Source organism: Zeus faber (assembly GCF_960531495.2).
Source record: "Zeus faber genome assembly, chromosome: 6".
Classification (NCBI taxonomy): Eukaryota; Metazoa; Chordata; class Actinopteri; order Zeiformes; family Zeidae; genus Zeus; species Zeus faber.
In genome coordinates, this window is record NC_137201.1 from 5645593 (window position 1) to 5663083 (window position 17491).

The 17491-nt window shown below is 40.4% G+C and overlaps 1 protein-coding gene across 1 annotated transcript in view; it reads right to left on the reverse strand.

Moving 5' to 3' along the window:
• The window catches only part of far1 (fatty acyl CoA reductase 1), a 32963-nt gene extending 15549 nt beyond the window's left edge, over positions 1-17414 (reverse strand). Inside the window, exons 1-5 of the mRNA XM_080001919.1 lie at positions 17307-17414; positions 3413-3538; positions 3141-3257; positions 2491-2666; positions 2201-2380 (exon numbers count right to left, since the gene is read on the reverse strand). Of these exons, the coding sequence (XP_079858045.1) occupies positions 2201-2380; positions 2491-2666; positions 3141-3257; positions 3413-3481 (542 nt within the window). The 5' untranslated portion in view covers positions 3482-3538; positions 17307-17414. The remainder of the gene's footprint in view (positions 1-2200; positions 2381-2490; positions 2667-3140; positions 3258-3412; positions 3539-17306) is intronic.
• Positions 17415-17491: the final 77 nt, after the last annotated feature.

Genomic DNA, 17491 nt, shown 5'->3' on the forward strand with positions numbered 1-17491 from the left:
CCGCTCGTTAAATTTAAATGGGTCCCAATGCTGCTATCCAAATGTTTTCAAACATGCTTGAAAATATCTCCTGACATCGGCGACAAAGCTAATTTATTTTGAAATAGCTCAGGAGATCTGCAACAATGCCAATGAGAACGAGCCAATGAGAGCGCAAGAGGAAACCAGGGCACATATCACATCTTCACTGTGCAACTCATCCCACAGTTTTTGAGCCATATACCTCCGACATACATGAAAGCGACTCGCTCGAGGTGTGGTATCCGGGTAGAGAGGTTGGCTATGGGAAAAAAATAGAATGGGCCAAGAACTCCAGTCATCATGGAAACTAAGGGGAATCACACAAACACATACAAACAATTGTCTGGTTTTGTCAAGTGATTTTCACAAGGGAGAACTACCTACACCTAGCAACTTTCAAGTGTTTCCAAGAGTTTTCCAAGACACATTTACAACATAAAAGCCATTGAATGGTTTATAGGCTTAAGGCGTTCAGCAAGATTCGCTGAGATTATTAAAGGCATACACTGTATATAGCTGTGTACACGAAGCTTGATAAAGGCTCAGTTATCACAAGAAATCAAACTTGCACTGGTGACTCTGGACCAAAACTGAAAAACAAGGACACGGTTTTCGCAAACAAAAGATCCAGTTCACTTAACCTTGGTAAACCCATATTGCACAAGTGCAAAGCCTGGTGTAAAGACTAGGAATGTCAACAATGAGAGGTCACACATTATTTCAAATCAATGATTTATTCCACTTGTATTAGTGGAGGTTAGAATTCAGTGGTTCTTGGAATTTAGTGGTTCAGCGGGTTAGAGTCATGAGTAAATTTAGGAAAATCTGTGTCTGGCATCTCTGGGAAGGAGAATTTAGTGCAGATCTGCTGATCCCATAGAACTTTAAACTATTATTTGAATGTAACAATATGTATATAAGGGAAGTGTGCTGCCTGAGCGAAGATTTGAAATCTATTGATTATAGTTTCTGTACATCAATTGCCCTCTAGGAAATAAAGGCTGAATTAATGTTGGCCTTTGCATGTTGTTGTTAAAAAGGGACTTCCATAGCCGCCAGCATTACCTCGAGATTTCAAACATTTACTGCGTTATCGCATTAACTGCATTAACTCGCCTAAACATATTCACTACACAGAGACTACTCAACAGGATAATTTTGACTAATCTGCAGTCAATCCACAGACTTCTAATGCTTTTACTAATCTCACTCAGCCTCTGCCACTCTCCATCTTTACAGCCATACTGTACAGCATCCATTTACTGTACAGTCTTGACTCATTTGGCATGATGCGAATATTACTGACATTAATTATATATAATCCCTAAAAACTTCCACAGAGCAGACACCCAGAATGGAAACTAACACAAATAATGCTAAAATTGGTCCAATATCTAAATGCAAGCACTGAATCAAGTCAGCTAACTGCTGTCGAACGCATATATGAAATAATTATGGCCATTTATAGTAGTATGAATTTCAATTTTGACATCTGATCAGATCACATTTCATTGTTCCACAACAGAAATGTTACTTTAAAATGGCTATTAACAGTTGACAACTTTATTTTTAAGTCTAATATTAAATAAAAATGCATTTTCTACATCCACACTACCAGATGGCAGACCTACATTGTATGATTCCTATAAACAGGCTCATACAGAAATGTTTTTAGAGCATATAATACATGTAAAAAAAGAATGGTATTAACCGGTTTAATACTGTTCCAACTGGTTGGGCTCAGAACAAACAGATAGGAGGAAAGGAAAAAAACAAAACAACACAAAACAGTTTTAAAGCCTTATCTATACCAAGGTAAGTTAAGTTAAAAAAAAACACGATCCATTTGTACATAATGGTAAACACAGAAAATGAGTGAAAGCAATATTCATAGCAGCACCACTTTAAAGGTTATCAAAAACAAACTGTAAATCCTGACACCCTCCAGTTTATTGGAGAGAGGAGGCTAGGTGGAATTAGCCAGGAGCAGATGGAACATGTCATGACAGGGGTCCCCTCCTGACTGAGTGTGAAGATGGGGGTTTTAATCTGATTTTCGTTATCCCAACCAATGAGCAAGAGGTATGCAGCCACCCTGACCCAATCACCTAGATCCAGGTCAGGTGTAGCTGCTCAAACCATCCCATCTCCACACCACAAGCAAAAACATCAAACTTACTGCAGGGTGTCAATCAGCTTCCTGTAGTCGACGGGGGGAGGGTAGACGACCTCCTCGATCAGCTCCCGGTCACAGTTGGCATAGGCCGTAGAGACATGGAGGAATACCTCCAGGTGCTCGATCCTGTGGGCGAGCGCTACCATCTTTTGGGTGGCCAACACATTCAGCTGCATGGCATCTCTGGGGGGATTGAACAATAGCGAACCTTTTAACATTGAAAGACCGTAACTCACTCCAACATGAAAATACAGTTCAAGGCAATTGAAGACAATACAGGGACGACCACTCACTTTAGTGGTTCATTGAAGCGGATGGTGGCAGCGCAATGGAAGACGATGTTAACGTTCTCAACCAGGATAGACTGATCCTCTTTACTCAGGTCCAGCTCTGGCTGCGTGAGGTCACTGTTTACTGCGATGATTTTCTCCGCAAAATCCGGCTGCTCGTCTTGCAATCTGTCAAACAGCTGAAGGATGTACGCCACATGCTTTAATGAGGAATTTTTACGGGACCTAGGACCATTTAAAAAAGCCACACACTATTGGCGTTTCTTCATGTTTGTCAAACGTCCCCGTTTTGCATAAATTTCTATGTGTTTCAAAGCAATCGTGAATTGGCTTTGAGTAACAAATTAAAGGCGTAGCAAAGGTGAAGAGTTCAACTATGGTGAGCCTTGACATGCAAATTTGTCGAACTATAGGATAGCAAAGCTGCATAGACCTCTGGATTACAGGTCTGTCGGGGAGCACAAAATGACAGAAGCTACCTTTTTGGAAGCGTTGCGGCAACCCATTTCATTTAATTTGGCTTATGGCTTGGTTTGCACTGAGTCCTGAGGCAGGAGTAACAGGGTGTAATTAAGTTTCCCTAACGGTTCATAGTTGGGGCCTTGAGGATAACAAGTCCTTACAAACATACATCCTCCTCCTCCACTGCTCACCTTACAGCTGATCATGTCTGCGATTCGAGCCTGGGGACTCTGGCCAGCTTTGGGTCTGACCATCGCATAGACGGCACTAACATCAGGGCACGACCTCAGTAGCTTCTCCAGCAGGACCTGCAAGAAATTCAGCATGTGAGTATTTTAATAACATTACAATATAATACACACATGTATCAATCACATCCATCTATGCATTGGTTTTGCACTCATCAATATATAATATAAAAGAAAAGGCTTCTGGCCAACTTTTCGGTCCACTACTACTGTACCTTGCCCATGAAGCCTGTCGCCCCAGTAATGAGCACATTCTTCCCTGCGTAGTATTCTGGGATATTCATCACGGCAGATGCAGTCCTAAAGTAGTCAGGCCAAAACCCTCCTCAATACTCCTATACCTGCGGGGAAACAATACAGACAGGAATGCAGATTAACAATATATCTAAGACTGTGGTCAGAAAACCCGCTCTATACAGGGGAAAAATGTCAGATTCTAGACTGCATAAAGACAGACATAAGGATGGACATTGAAAAAGACAATAACCTTGAGGGAGTGTTTTCTAAATCTTTACAGATTTGAAAACATGTAAGAAAAAGATAGTGCCATGTCAAGCACATCTCTTATCTATTGTTATCAGCTGTTTGGGGTTGATGATCTGAAGTTATTAACACTGCAGCTGATAACAGGCCATTCACTGGTCTAATCATTGGCCCAGGTTGTATGTCATGCATCACTTTTAAAACCGCTAATCACAACTGGGTAAACATGTCCTTACACCAAGTATTGCTACAGAATATCCGCTTGAAAACCTGTAATTTCATGCGACACTCAAGTTAACCATGAAAATATCTATTCTCCCACCACCCGCCTGGTTGCATCCCTCCTTTTCTTCCTCATTTACTGCCATAACTATGACAGGAAGAGGCTACGTGCCAAACTGCTGTTCCAGTTTTCCTGGACCTGGTTAACTCAGTTTTTCAATACATGTTGTCGTCCGATTTTTGTTTTCCGTGTAAATGTTTTTTGGTTCTATGTTTAATTGTCTCAGCCGTGTTGAATCTCCCGCACTTGGAGTAGTTGTTATAGACTCAAACATGGTAAAATAGTTCTCCAAAGGGGGGATTGGTGGCGGCTCTGTATAATAAAAAACTGTGACTTTTGTCATCCACAGGATGGAGTAATTGCAGCAGTTCTTTATGATGTAAGAATTAATAAAGAGTTGCATTGCAGGTTGAAAAGCTGAACTCTACTTGCAGACTAACTTTATCCTAGATGCAATAGCATACAAATGTATGTATGCCTAGCATGCTGACAGCACAGGTAAAAAATTTAAATAAAAATAGATTAGAGATGCAAATTTAAAGGAATTTCCTGAATCTATAGTTGTTAACCTTAAACAAACGTTGATTAATTGATAACATAAAATCTAATGACGTAACCAGAGTGTGGGGCCATGGCAGTTGGGGACCTACACGACGGCACAAGGTTGCGATGTTATGACTGTTTTTCCTCATTTAGTTTCAAAATGAAGAACTTTCAGGCAAGACTCGTCGAGCTGGCTCGCACATCAGGAATATTTCGGACTTATCTTTGCGCGAGTTGAGGGTTAGTTGATGAGCAACAATAAACTGTTTCCTCCTCGGCATCAAAACGCTCTCGTTTTCTACGCGCAGCCATGTTTGTTGTTGGCCATTCCTCCAGAAACCTCTATCTACTACTACTTACTGTTCCACTGTGTATTTTTTTCTCGACTGCCCGCTGTCATTCTGGTGAGGGACTGCAAGGGAGAATGTAACAGCTTATTAAACGGCCTACGCCCTCAGCATGGGGGGGAAAGTCCTGTTGATAGTTTAGTAGTTAGTTGCAGTTAATTGTTTAATTTGAAATCTTATAGATGAAATTCTTATTAGCAATTAATTGATAATCGATTAATTGTAAACATCTCTATTCTCAATACATTGACAAATGGCTGTGTTCAGGAAAGGGGCCCATGTTACTAATAGACTCCAAAAATACAGGAAGCTGCACTGGAGCTTTAGGTTGATCATTCGATCATTTCATATCCGATTTAGAATCCAAAATCTAAATCAGACGTTATTGGGTTTTTTTCCTGAATGCGGGACCATGAAATGCTTTGAGTGTGGGGACCACTCCGAGCAAGCAGAGAACCCCCTCGCTCCCCACCAGGCTCCTAGCCACTCCAGCACCAACAAAAGCCAGCCTCCCAACCGAAGCAACGTCTCCGCTCCCTCCACCGAAGGACCAGACCCGATGTGCGCGCACCGGTTGGGTTTACATTTTTCATTTTCCATACAAGTAAGACTGTAAGGAAACAAAATAAATTCCAAAGGAAAGAATATGAAAGAGTATGAGAGATATTCCATTTCTATGGCCGTAGTTGATTGAGACAACACACATTATTACAATGACGGTTAAAAAAGAAAAAGTCACAACAACAAGAGGGAAAACCTAATAGAAATTATTATTATTTATTTTTATACGCAATACAAAAACACCTTCACACAATGAGCATTACAAACGATCAATAAATCCAAAACAGTTCTGAGCGGAGAGGGTGAGGGATCAGTTTCAGAACACGGTAAACTGCACTTGTACCTTTTTCAATGCTCAGATTTTTCCTGGCAGATAAATAAGAATAATAAAAAAAAATAAAATAAAATAAAATGTTATTAATGTCACTCGTGCTGGGGAGAGACAGGTTGCTTGTAAACACACACGGAGCAGGGACAGAGCACAGCGTCCAGAGCTCGAAGAAGCAGAAAGATGATGTCATGTGACAATGACACCATACAGATCCATAGTTTGGTGGGGTTTTTTTTATATTTAAGGTCTGACCCAAAGCAGATGGTAAATATTCATTGTCTAAAATATGTCAAAAAGACATGCCCCACAAACTTATTTATTTAGACGTACCATATTTATTTAGTTTTTTGATTTCATCAAAATTGTATGAGTGAAATGTTAATTAAAGCAGCTGCACTAGGAGCAATTTTTTCTAACGGAAACTCTGGTTCATACACCATAAACGTTTTGTTCAGGGGTAAGGGCTCACTATTATGGCAATGGCTTCGGTGTTGGCACTGATATGCCATTAACTGTTGCTCACATCCTAAAATAGAGACGCTTTCAAGTCCTTCCATTTTTCCATATGAATGTTTCACCAAGAGTTTTCCCCTTGTCCGTATCAAGGCCTCAAGAAATAAATCCAAAAAGAACCGTGGAACACCTGTAAATAATACACATATACAATTAACCAACCAGGTGAGATGCAGATGCCACATGTACACACAAGGTATGATAATTACGTAAAAGGTTGCATAATAATTTCTAGGTATAGCCTGGGAGCTCCTCTTGCACCTCATCTATAAAACTGAGAGGAAATGTGAAAGTTGATAAGCCCAGTAAAATATTTAGTTTCATAAAACTACACCTCAACTTGGAAGTTGGCACACACAACTAAGCTTCTTTCCCCACCAAGTTAAGTACAGACTTGTCTATAAATGTTTAATGCACTTATCGCAATTAATATTGACAGGCATTACTGCCACAAAACGGACACCAAACTCAAATTTCACTCATGCACACAGTTTGAGACCGTGCCGACACAGCCGCTGTACGCTGTGCCACAATCGTGATACCATTTCCTGTTACAAATTTCTCACTATCTGCCAGATTGTGTAACAGGTTGACAAATGAGGGAACTGACTTAATCCAATAAAACACATGCAGTTCCGAATTCTATGACCATGAGAGGACTCACATGTAGAAATGTTAATGATGAAGTTAACTAATGAGTTGGTAATCTGCGAGACATAGTCATGAGGGTTTCGCCCGGATGTGTATTGTGGAAAGACTCATTGCTTTGAATGTCAGTTAACAGGGAGTGAAGGAAATATAGGAGAGGCAACAAGCCAAGAGGAAGAAGAAGGACTGGAGTAGTAGTAAACAAATAGGAGGCTTGGGCAATTGTGCAAAATTTCAATCGTCCTATCGCGCCCCCCCCCCCAAGAAATCGCCAATAGACTGGCATAAAAAGTCAAAGTCGAAACAGTCAATGTCACCTTCCATTTCCATGGTTGTAGTTGATCCAGACAATACACTTCACAATGAGGGTTAGAAGAACACATAAAGTCACATACAGTGGGGAGAACAAGTATTTGATACACCACCGATTTTGCAGGTTTTCCCACTGACAAAGAATGTAGAGGTCTGTCATTTTTATCATAGGTACACTTCAACTGTGAGAGACTGAATCTAAAAAAAAAAAATCCAGAAAATCACATTGTATTATTTTTAAGTAGTTAATTTGCATTTTATTGCATGAAATAAGTATTTGATACCTCAGAAAAACAACCTAATATTTGGTACAGAAACCTTTGTTTGCAATTACAGAGATCAGATGTTTCTTGTAGTTCTTAACCAGGTTTGCACACACTGCAGCAGGGATTTTGGCCCACTCCTCCATACAGATCTTCTCCAGATCCTTCAGGTTTCAGGGCTGTCACTGGGCAACACAGACTTTCAGCCCCCTCCAAAGATTTTCTATTGGGTTCAGGTCTGGAGACTGGCTAGGCCACTCCAGGACTTTGAGATGCTTCTTATGGAGCCACTCCTTCGTTGCCCTGGCTGTGTGTTTCGGGTCGTTGTCATGCTGGAAGACCCAGCCACGCCCCATCTTCAATGCTCTTATTGAGGGAAGGAGGTTGTTGGCCAAGATCTCGCGATACATGGCCCCATCCATCCTCCCCTCAAATACGGTGCGGTCGTCCTGTCCCCTTTGCAGAAAAGCATCCCCAAAGAATGATGTTTCCACCTCCATGTTTCACGGTTGGGATGGTGTTCTTGGGGTTGTACTCCATCATCTTCTTCCTCCAAACATGGTTAGTGGAGTTTAAACCAAAAAGCTCTATTTTGGTCTTATCAGACCACATGACCTTCTCCCATTCCTCCTCTGGATCATCCAGATGGTCATTGGCAAACTTCAGACGGGCCTGGACATGCGCTGGCTTGAGCAGAGGGACCCTGCTTGCGCTGCAGGATTTTAATCCATGACGGCATAGTGTGTTACTTATGGTTTTCTTTGATACTCCCAGCTACTATCCCTGTCTCCCAGCTCTCTTCAGGTCATTGTCCAGGTCCTGCCGTGTAGTTCTGGACTGATCCCTCACCTTTCTTATGATCATTGAGGCTCCACGAGGTGAGATCTTGCATGGAGCCCCTCACAGAGGGAGATTGACTATCATCTTCAACTTCTTCCATTTTCTAATAATTGCGCCAATAGTTGTTGCCTTTTCACCAAGCTGCTTGCCTATTGTCCTGTAGCCCATCCCAGCCTTGTGCAGGTCTACAATTTTGTCCATGATTTCCTTAGACAGCTATCTGGTCTTTCCCATTGTGGAGAGGTTGGAGTCTGATTGATTGAGTGTGGACAGGTGTCTTTTATACAGGTAACAAGTTCAAAGAGGTACAGTTAATACAGGTAATGAGTGGAGAATGGCTTCTTAAAGAAAAATGAACAGGTCTGTGAGAGCCGGAATTATTACTGGTTGGTAGGTGATCAAATACTTATTTTATGTGATAAAATGCAAATGAATTATTTAAAAATCATACAATGTGATTTTTTGGATTTTTATTTTAGATTCCGTCTTTCACAGTTGAAGTGTACCTATGATAAAAATGACAGACCTCTACATGCTTTTTAAGTAGGAAAACTTGCAAAATCGGCAGTGTATCAAATACTTGTTCTCCCCACTGTATACTACATCCGATGTGTCCGGATTTTATTAATAAGTATAATAAACAAAAAAAACATTGATTATTTATCCTGTACTTGTCTGTTTGAAATGATATGAACAGGTAGCCAAATGTGCTGTGTGAACGCAAAGGTAAAAGGCACTTTTAACAGGACTCACTAGTAGGCTAGACCTATTTTTATTTTTCTGTTATTTATCTTTTTTTTTTATTTTCTACCCTGTCTTGTTTTATTATCTACCCTGCCTTGTTTGTTTTTTGTTTTTCCATTGTAAAGTGTCCTTGGGTTCCTGAAAGGCGCTATATAAATCCAAGTTATTTTTATTATTACTTCTTAATGCTTGTTAATGCTCTTAATGTTATGTAGCCAGAAGCCGATTGACACACATTGCAAGATGACTTACATTTAAGTATGTGATTTACAATATCATCTCGTAACGTGGTGCGGTTTGGATGGCTAATGTTTTGGGATGTTCATGCAAACTGTTAAAATTCCTATATCATTCATAGCCTAGTTTGCTGAATTTGCCTAGTGCACAGTGCAGCCACGTCCAGCAATGCAAGAAATAACAACATAATTTTCATATTAAATATTGCAAACATTCATGCCATTTACCCTACCTTTTTGAGGGGGAAATGTGTGTGTTTCGGGATGTAGATTATCCTGCACAATGGCTCATGTCTAATTACGCTATTGAAACATTGTTGCAATGTTTTAAGAAGGGTTGCTACAACGTCATCATTTTCATAGCCCTTTAACTTAATATGCATTAAGCCAACTCGATACTTTACCTTGATTGTCAATTATACTTTAACATATCAATAACAGACATTGCATTGAACTAATTTGGTGCAGCTGTTTATCTTTTCCATCTTATAATTTTGGCTTGGCTTTGATAAAAAGCCCAAACACTTGTGGGCCATGTGGCGTTACGCCATCTTCTGTGTATTCATAAATATGGCCCTATTGCCGCAGTTCTGTTGCTGTGGCTGCCACACCAACTGCCAAACCAGTTATACAGCTTTGTATAAAGGCAGAACAGAGAGTAAACCCACTGCGATGTCCAGAACAAGTAGCCTGCTGTTTGGCAAACAATGCTGAAGCAGGAAATCGAATAGATTGAATTCAAGACATATTCAATAAAATTTGAGCAGCCCAGCGATCAGGCTCAAAAAAACCGAGTGCAATGTGTTCTTTAATTTTTTTAGTGTACGTCTTATTGAACACCGCTACAACTGTTACTGCGTGTTATTGGCTTCAGGCTAAATTGAAATGCAGTGCCAATCTTAGCAACTCTCTGCATAAAAGCTATTCATGTCATCCAAAGTCTTCCTTCATGGGTTTTGTATCTTGGCCTATCGTTATTTTTAAATCCAGTAAGCAACAGATAATTCTAGCTATTACAAGTGGACTGTCAATTGTCCATCAAAAACCACTCCATTCAAGAATTTTCTTTTCCACTCTGGTACTGACTGCTGGTCCCTGGACTCACAGTGGATTACATGCAGGGAAAACCTGTCACCCTATACTGTACCAGCTCTGTGGAGGTGCCAGCTCAGCCCCTGGCCAACGCTGCAGATGTAATGTTTGCTGCATTGGTCCCGCTGCCAAGTCCACAGCTACAGCTGTAAGCCTCCAGCCCCACGGGCGGTGACTATCGCCAACTACTATGCAGTCTCGCAGCCTGTGTGAGCTAACCAAACACACACACCAAATACAACACAATTCTATTGACAATTGAACTAGAAATACTGCGTTGTGGTTGTATGCTTCCGCCAACAAACATATTATAGGGGGACACAGACACACACACGCACGCACGCACGCACATGCACACACACACACATACACACGACTTTGTTAAGCTTTGTTGCTCTTGTTCTGATGTATGTCCATTAGTGTGTAAGTTCAATAAGAGAAACAAAAGACAGAGTCAAATTCCTTGTATGTGTTCATAAAGCTGAATCTGAAAGAACACAAAGTTGTAGCCTTGACAGTAGACAATGCTTCAAATATGGATGTTGCTGCAAAGAAGCTACAAATTGTAAATAAAACCTGGCACACCGGGTTTTATTTGTGTTAATTTATGTTTAAACAAAGCACAGGAATGTCTGAGTCTTTTCCCGGTGGCAGTTGTGGAACACTCAGTTTAGGAGCACACCCTCACAATCAATCCCTGCCCGTGGATTTCCCTCACTGTATAACTAACAGGCACATAAGAAAACTTCCCAGCTGCCTTGATTTGGCCAGTCAGCTCAAATAGACACAGCAGATACTGAAGCGGGGAGTGTCATTCCACCAGACTCGACCAACACCCCAAGTCTGCCACAATAATTAACAACACTGATTTATTTTAACAGAACAAAGATTTAACATTTCCAAACGTTTGGGAATAAATGAAATAAATGTTCATTTTTACGGTGCTAAACAAAGTAGGCTATGTTAAAACAAAATGAAACAGACCGGCATTGCCTGTCCAGGGCGTTTTTTTGACTGCAATGGTTGAATTTAGTCAAATAAAATTAAATTGCCTTTTGAAACATTCTCAGAAATTTAAATGTGAAACAATAATATTTAAGTATGGTAGTGTTAAATAAACAAAACAAAATCACGTAGATCAGCATTGTCTGAAGGGATAAGGCCAAAATTTGCTTTTCTGAGACAATCCCCGTTTATTCTGTGTCCCTATTAAATAAACAAACAAGCAAACAAACAAACAATCAATAAAATAAAATGCCTAAAAATGTTTGATTTTCAGTTGACTTTGTGGAGGTTCCGTGCTAAGAAGATGAGCATGTTGACCTTCTTCGGTTTGAGGCATGAGCGGGGAGCCATTTCAATATATTATTATTATTATTATTATTATTATTATAAATGTTATTATTAGTAGCCTAGTTGTTGTTTTAATTATTAATAGGCTATTATTATTAATATTATTATTATGATTAATAGGGGGCCCAGTCCCGCGGGCTGATATTTGATTGATATTTTAAATCCGTGTTCCACATTATTTTGCCAGATTAATGAAAAAATGAATTGAAAATAATCAGTGTCCCCCGAAAACACTGTAATGTGCGACTCAGTGACACGTTCAAAGTCCAAAAGTGTGACGGAAAAATTTAAGCCATGCAATGGTAATTACCCACAGAAATATCACAATGTTTGTCGTATTTCATGGAAACAAAACTTACAGAAAATGTAATAAAAAAAAGTAACAAAATTATTCTAAATCTATGTGAATTATTATTACCAGAAAAGAAAAAGTAATTACTGAAGTTGTTTTGTCATTGTTACAGATGCTGAAATATAGCAGAAAATATAAGACAAAGACTCAGCTATTGAGAACAGCTCAGCTATTTAGAACAATTGTTTAGAACTGACCCATCTTCATAATACTTCACGTAAGTGCTTCATACGTAATGCCATGAAAGTTGCAAAATTTAAATTCCTATATGTTTGTTTTTATATGTCCAGGTCACTTTGTAGGTCAGTCACAATATTCTAAAAGAAACTATGGACGTAACTACCGAACGTAAATCCACTATGTTTGACAGTTGTACATTTAGTAAATTGTGATGCATTTCACACAACACAAATAACTGTAATGCAATAAATGTATCGCTGCCTGCAGCTAAATTTATTATTATTATAACTACATTGTCTACTGCAAACGGCAGATTAAAAACAATGCTTGCTTTGCAATGTTGCCCAACTCCCTCCCAGATTAAGGGAGGAGCACAGTAAACTTCAAAGACAGCGCAGTTGTTGCAGGGAGAAGTATTGTCAGCTATGTTTTAAAGGGAATGTGTGGTGTTTTAAGCATAAATGAAATTATTTATGTATATTTATAGGAAAGGTCGATTATTTGATACATTTTAGAAAAAACCTAACAACTGCTGATTGGGAATTTTTCTTTTGCATGCGTGTCCATGACTGTCAATCGCCCGATTTTAAAATAACCGGCCCAGCCCTAATTGTAAAACATCTTCAACCCGGCAGCACAGAAGGTCTACTGTATACAATCAACACAGTTTCAAGGTAGGCACCCGAGATTAGTGGTACCAATTCAGTAACCAACAAAATGTGAAATACAGTCACTCCCCTGAGTGACTGTATTAACAACCTCTCATCCTTATACTGTTGTTCCGATGAAATGTAATTTTCTGCATTATGACCAATATGATTCATTAAACCTTAAGGGATGGGCGAGACATTGGCTTCCATCCACTTACAAATCTGTGATACAGAGGGAAAACACACACTTCCAAGACTGCAGTGTTTTAGTTCTGTGTTTTACTTCAAGTTTTGCTATTTTTAAACTATGCTTATACTTTGCTGATCAGGCAGACAACGGCTGGGCACAATCATCTTAAAAACAAGGAAGACTTTCCATTAAGAACAGGGGTATCACAGTTTCAGGAGGAGTATGCACATTTTCATTCCAAATGAATTATAGAAGATAATTCCAGCTAAGCACAAGGGGGAGTTAGGCCAATTATTGAAATTGCTTGGAACGAAATACAGCACACACTTCGTCCTCCATGACGCATCGTCTGAGAATGCTGATCAAGAAATCCTGTAAATGATCCAAGACTTTGCTGTTTTATAATGTTGATAATATTTATTTCCCTCAAGTGGTTTATTTTTGCCCGCTTTGAAGACCTAAAAAGGGACAATAAAAAGGAGAAAATGGATTAAAAGCAATTCATCATGTCCCACCCTAACCCAATGCTGTTAAATTGGCCTTGAAGATCAACTTGACACACCATTTTAAGACAAAGTTGCATTAGCTAATCTTCAGTCCCTAGATTTGAAGAGTATGGGGATTGAGCAGTTCCAACACTCAGCCGACAATAAAACATTAGAAAAATAAGACATAGAAAACAGAATAGGAGTCTAATCTTCTAAGTCAATGCATTAGTGTTTTGCGCACACGTCACACTGAACAGCAGAATTAGGATGGAGCCTCGTCAATAGACAGCATTAGGCATTCCCTATTTTGGAGTGCCTGGAATGCCAGTATTAATTTCACCTGAATTTCCCCCCAGGGATCAATAAAGTGTTATCTTATCAACAATAAGTGGGGGGGGGGGGGGCTATGTATCCTTACAAATTGAGCATGAACTCATAACAACCCTATAATCCAGTCAATACTTGTCTTGGCCTTGGACCAGGATTCCAAGCTATTTGGCTACTGTATCCTAACATCAGACAGAAAGTTGATCCTAGATGCCACATCTGTAGTCTGAATAATTGATCAACCACCATGACACACATTATAATCCACTGAGTGGGCACTTTGTGGCCCTTAAGGCCAAGTTAAACTGTTTAAATATAAAATGTGGACGAAAGATCCTTGTGCCAGCCTTACAAATGCTCAAAAATGCTTATATAAGTCAGGGCTAGAGGACTACCTTTGGCTCGTCTTGGTCAGCAGACACGGCTAAGTATAGTTTTGACTATGACTTCAACTCAAAATTGGGGGAACAATATGTGAAAATGTGGAGTGACTAGGGAATGGGTACGAGGGAACAATACATGTCAATAATCTGAACTCACCCCCCTTCTTCCCACTTCTCAAGTTGGCATAGTGGGAAGTGCAGGACCGTGTAGCCTCTGAATTTAACAAATTAAAATTAGTAGTCTCCCCCCCCCGATTAGCCAAATTTCAGCATGTCAGAACATTCAAAAATGAGTGGAATCACGTGAAGAAATCTTTGAAACTTTACATCACACAGCTACAGAAAATCTTCTTGAAAATCCGTAATTTCATGCAACATTGAAGTGAACCATGCAAATACCTGTTCTCAACAATACATTAGAAATGGCTATGTTAGGGAAATGGCCACGTGACTGATAGACTCCAAAAATGCAGGCAGTTGCACTGGAGTTTTACGTTTAAATTAAAAGTTGACAAAATGACAGAAGTAATTGATTGGTTCACAGGAGAGCATCCTGCACTCTGAAAGGTCAACATCAATGGCCCATGCTTTCAAATTGCTAGTATAAATTACAATCAAACTAAACAAATGATTCTATTTAAACATAAAGAGCGGTTTGAGTTCATATGTGTGTTACTATAAGTGTGCAAGGCCCGCAGAGCAATCCATTCAGCAAATGCAGACTTCCCCCGTCTAAAATTGGTCCCAACGTGACATATGGCTGGTGGTGTCGTAGTTGGAAAGTTGAGACCTTCTGACAACCTGGGCCACTTGTCATGATGAGTTGGTAGCACGTTCTGTTACTTCATAACTTAAGTAGCCAATTCTGATACCAATATATGTTTTGACAGGATAAGACATGTACCTGGCAGGGTACCATAATGAGGTTATTTAAATAGTATCATTTTTTACTGTAAACTCATCCGACAGTAGCAGAATACTTTAATACATATTTTTTGCAAGCACAGCAACATTGTAGTTGTATATCAGGAAATAGCAGATACAGCAGCAGACATCTGGAAGAAATCTGACAACATCAACTACCCTCCAAGACCCTCCAAGTGTTGGTTATGTTTTGAACACCTATTTTTTTCCGCACTGTCACGGTGAATACGAAGTACATAGACATCGGTTTTGGAGACACGTTTGCTAGTGGTTCCTTTTTTTTTTACTGATTGAGTGTAGGAGCAGGCTATAGGAGGAGTGATACGAAGACTGTGAGCCTCGGCAGGCCGCTGGAAACCTCACAACTGGTTCGAGAAAAAGGTTTTCTGAGTTATGGTGCACTGTGTCTATGATGAATAAATGAGTCTGCCTTACAACACATTGGCTACAACTTTCAATGACAAACCCCTGGGATCTCTGCAACAATCCCACACAAAATCTCTGTCCCAGACGCCACAAGTTCTCTCAACACTGGGTTCACTCCTCTTGAAAAGCAATGCTGATGGCAACACTAAGGACAACCATCCTCAGAAATGTCCTACACTGACTCAATACTGATCACACACTGGTCAATACAGGCGTTTTGACCAAAGTATTCTTAGGGAGTCAAAGGAGAAGCATATTTAGAATTATCACTGGCTGAAAAACACAAGCTAGTCATAAGATCACACACAAGCCCGGCATCCACCGCTGTTCCAACTTTTTTCCACCCCCCCCAACCCGCATCTTTCTTTAATGTCAATGTCAAATCTAGGTGTACATCCAAACATCTGACAGCAATTGGAGGTGAAAACATATAGGTTTATATATATATATATATATATATATATATATATATACACACACATACACACACATATACACATACAGTATATATACTGTATGTGTGTGTATTTAAATATTTCAAAATAAGCAGAACCAATCCCTGTCACAAAGGTGACTTAAAAAAAAAGCCAGCAGAGGCTGAGCCCAGACTCCCGTCCAAAAGGCGACAGGAATGCAATGGATCCTGTGATTCTGGTTCAACACATCACCAGAGTCCGAATCTGTTCCCTCTGCCAAGTAGATTTTCCACGTACCAGGAATTTGTCTTGGATGAGGGTTGGTGCATTGTGCAGACAATCAGCGTTAGAAAAATTAACAGTCGGGAAAAAAAGCTAACGACACAAAAAAATAGAAATATTTGTTCCGTGCACAGGATACATTTAGTTTACAAGGCTGTGGCAGGGGATAGTGGGAGTATAATTGCTACGGATGACTTGGATACATATACATGTAGATGGGATATTCTATAGGAGGAATAAATATGTATACAATAACGTGGGAGTGGGTAACAATGGATGAGTAGTAAAGTATAACAATGTCCACAATGGCTTAAGTGTAAGTTATAACAATGTTACTACAATACTGTTTCAATAGATGGCACCGTTATTGCACAAGTTGTACAGTGTGTGTTGTGTGCGTGTGGCATTTTGCTCCGTGGACCATGATTATAATCATCGCACCAACGCCACACACAGCAGGTTGGTAGGGAAACGTTTCCATAGATATAGAGTGTGTGTATGTGTGTAGGTTGGTCTTTCCTGGTCTCTGTGCGGAAAAAAAATGAGAACCAATTCCAGTGCGTGGAAGTGGATCATATGCTAGGGCGGCTAACGGGAGTCTAGTATCTCCATTTAGTGCCACAACGTGACGTACTAGCGCAGCGCAGCCTGTGTTCTCCATAGTTTCGGGGCTGAAATGGGTCGAATTACAACAAATTAGTCACAATTGAGAAGACTCGGCGTTAGCGTTAGCCTCCCTTCCCCTCTTCCCGTCACCCTCCCTCCCTTATCTTCTTCCTCCTCCTCCTCCTCCTCCTCCTCCTGGCTGCGCATCTCTTCCACGGCTGGAAAAGCACGCCGTGGCTCGCACTTCTTCTAACTCGTTCTTTCCCACCCACGCAGAGCTTACGGGCTTCTGGGGAAACGCTAACGCTAACTCCGTGGATAGGGTTTTAAACGTACCTCGAAATGTCGGCGAGGAGCTGCTACTCCTCGGGGACTCGAAACTTGCAGCTTGCAGCCGTGGGTGCGTGCGAGCGGCGTGGAAAGGAAAGCTCGATTACTGAACAGGAAACGGCAAAAACGAACGGTCCCTCGGAGGAGGCGGAGGCAGGGCCGCGCCGAGTCACGGACACGACCCCTCGTCA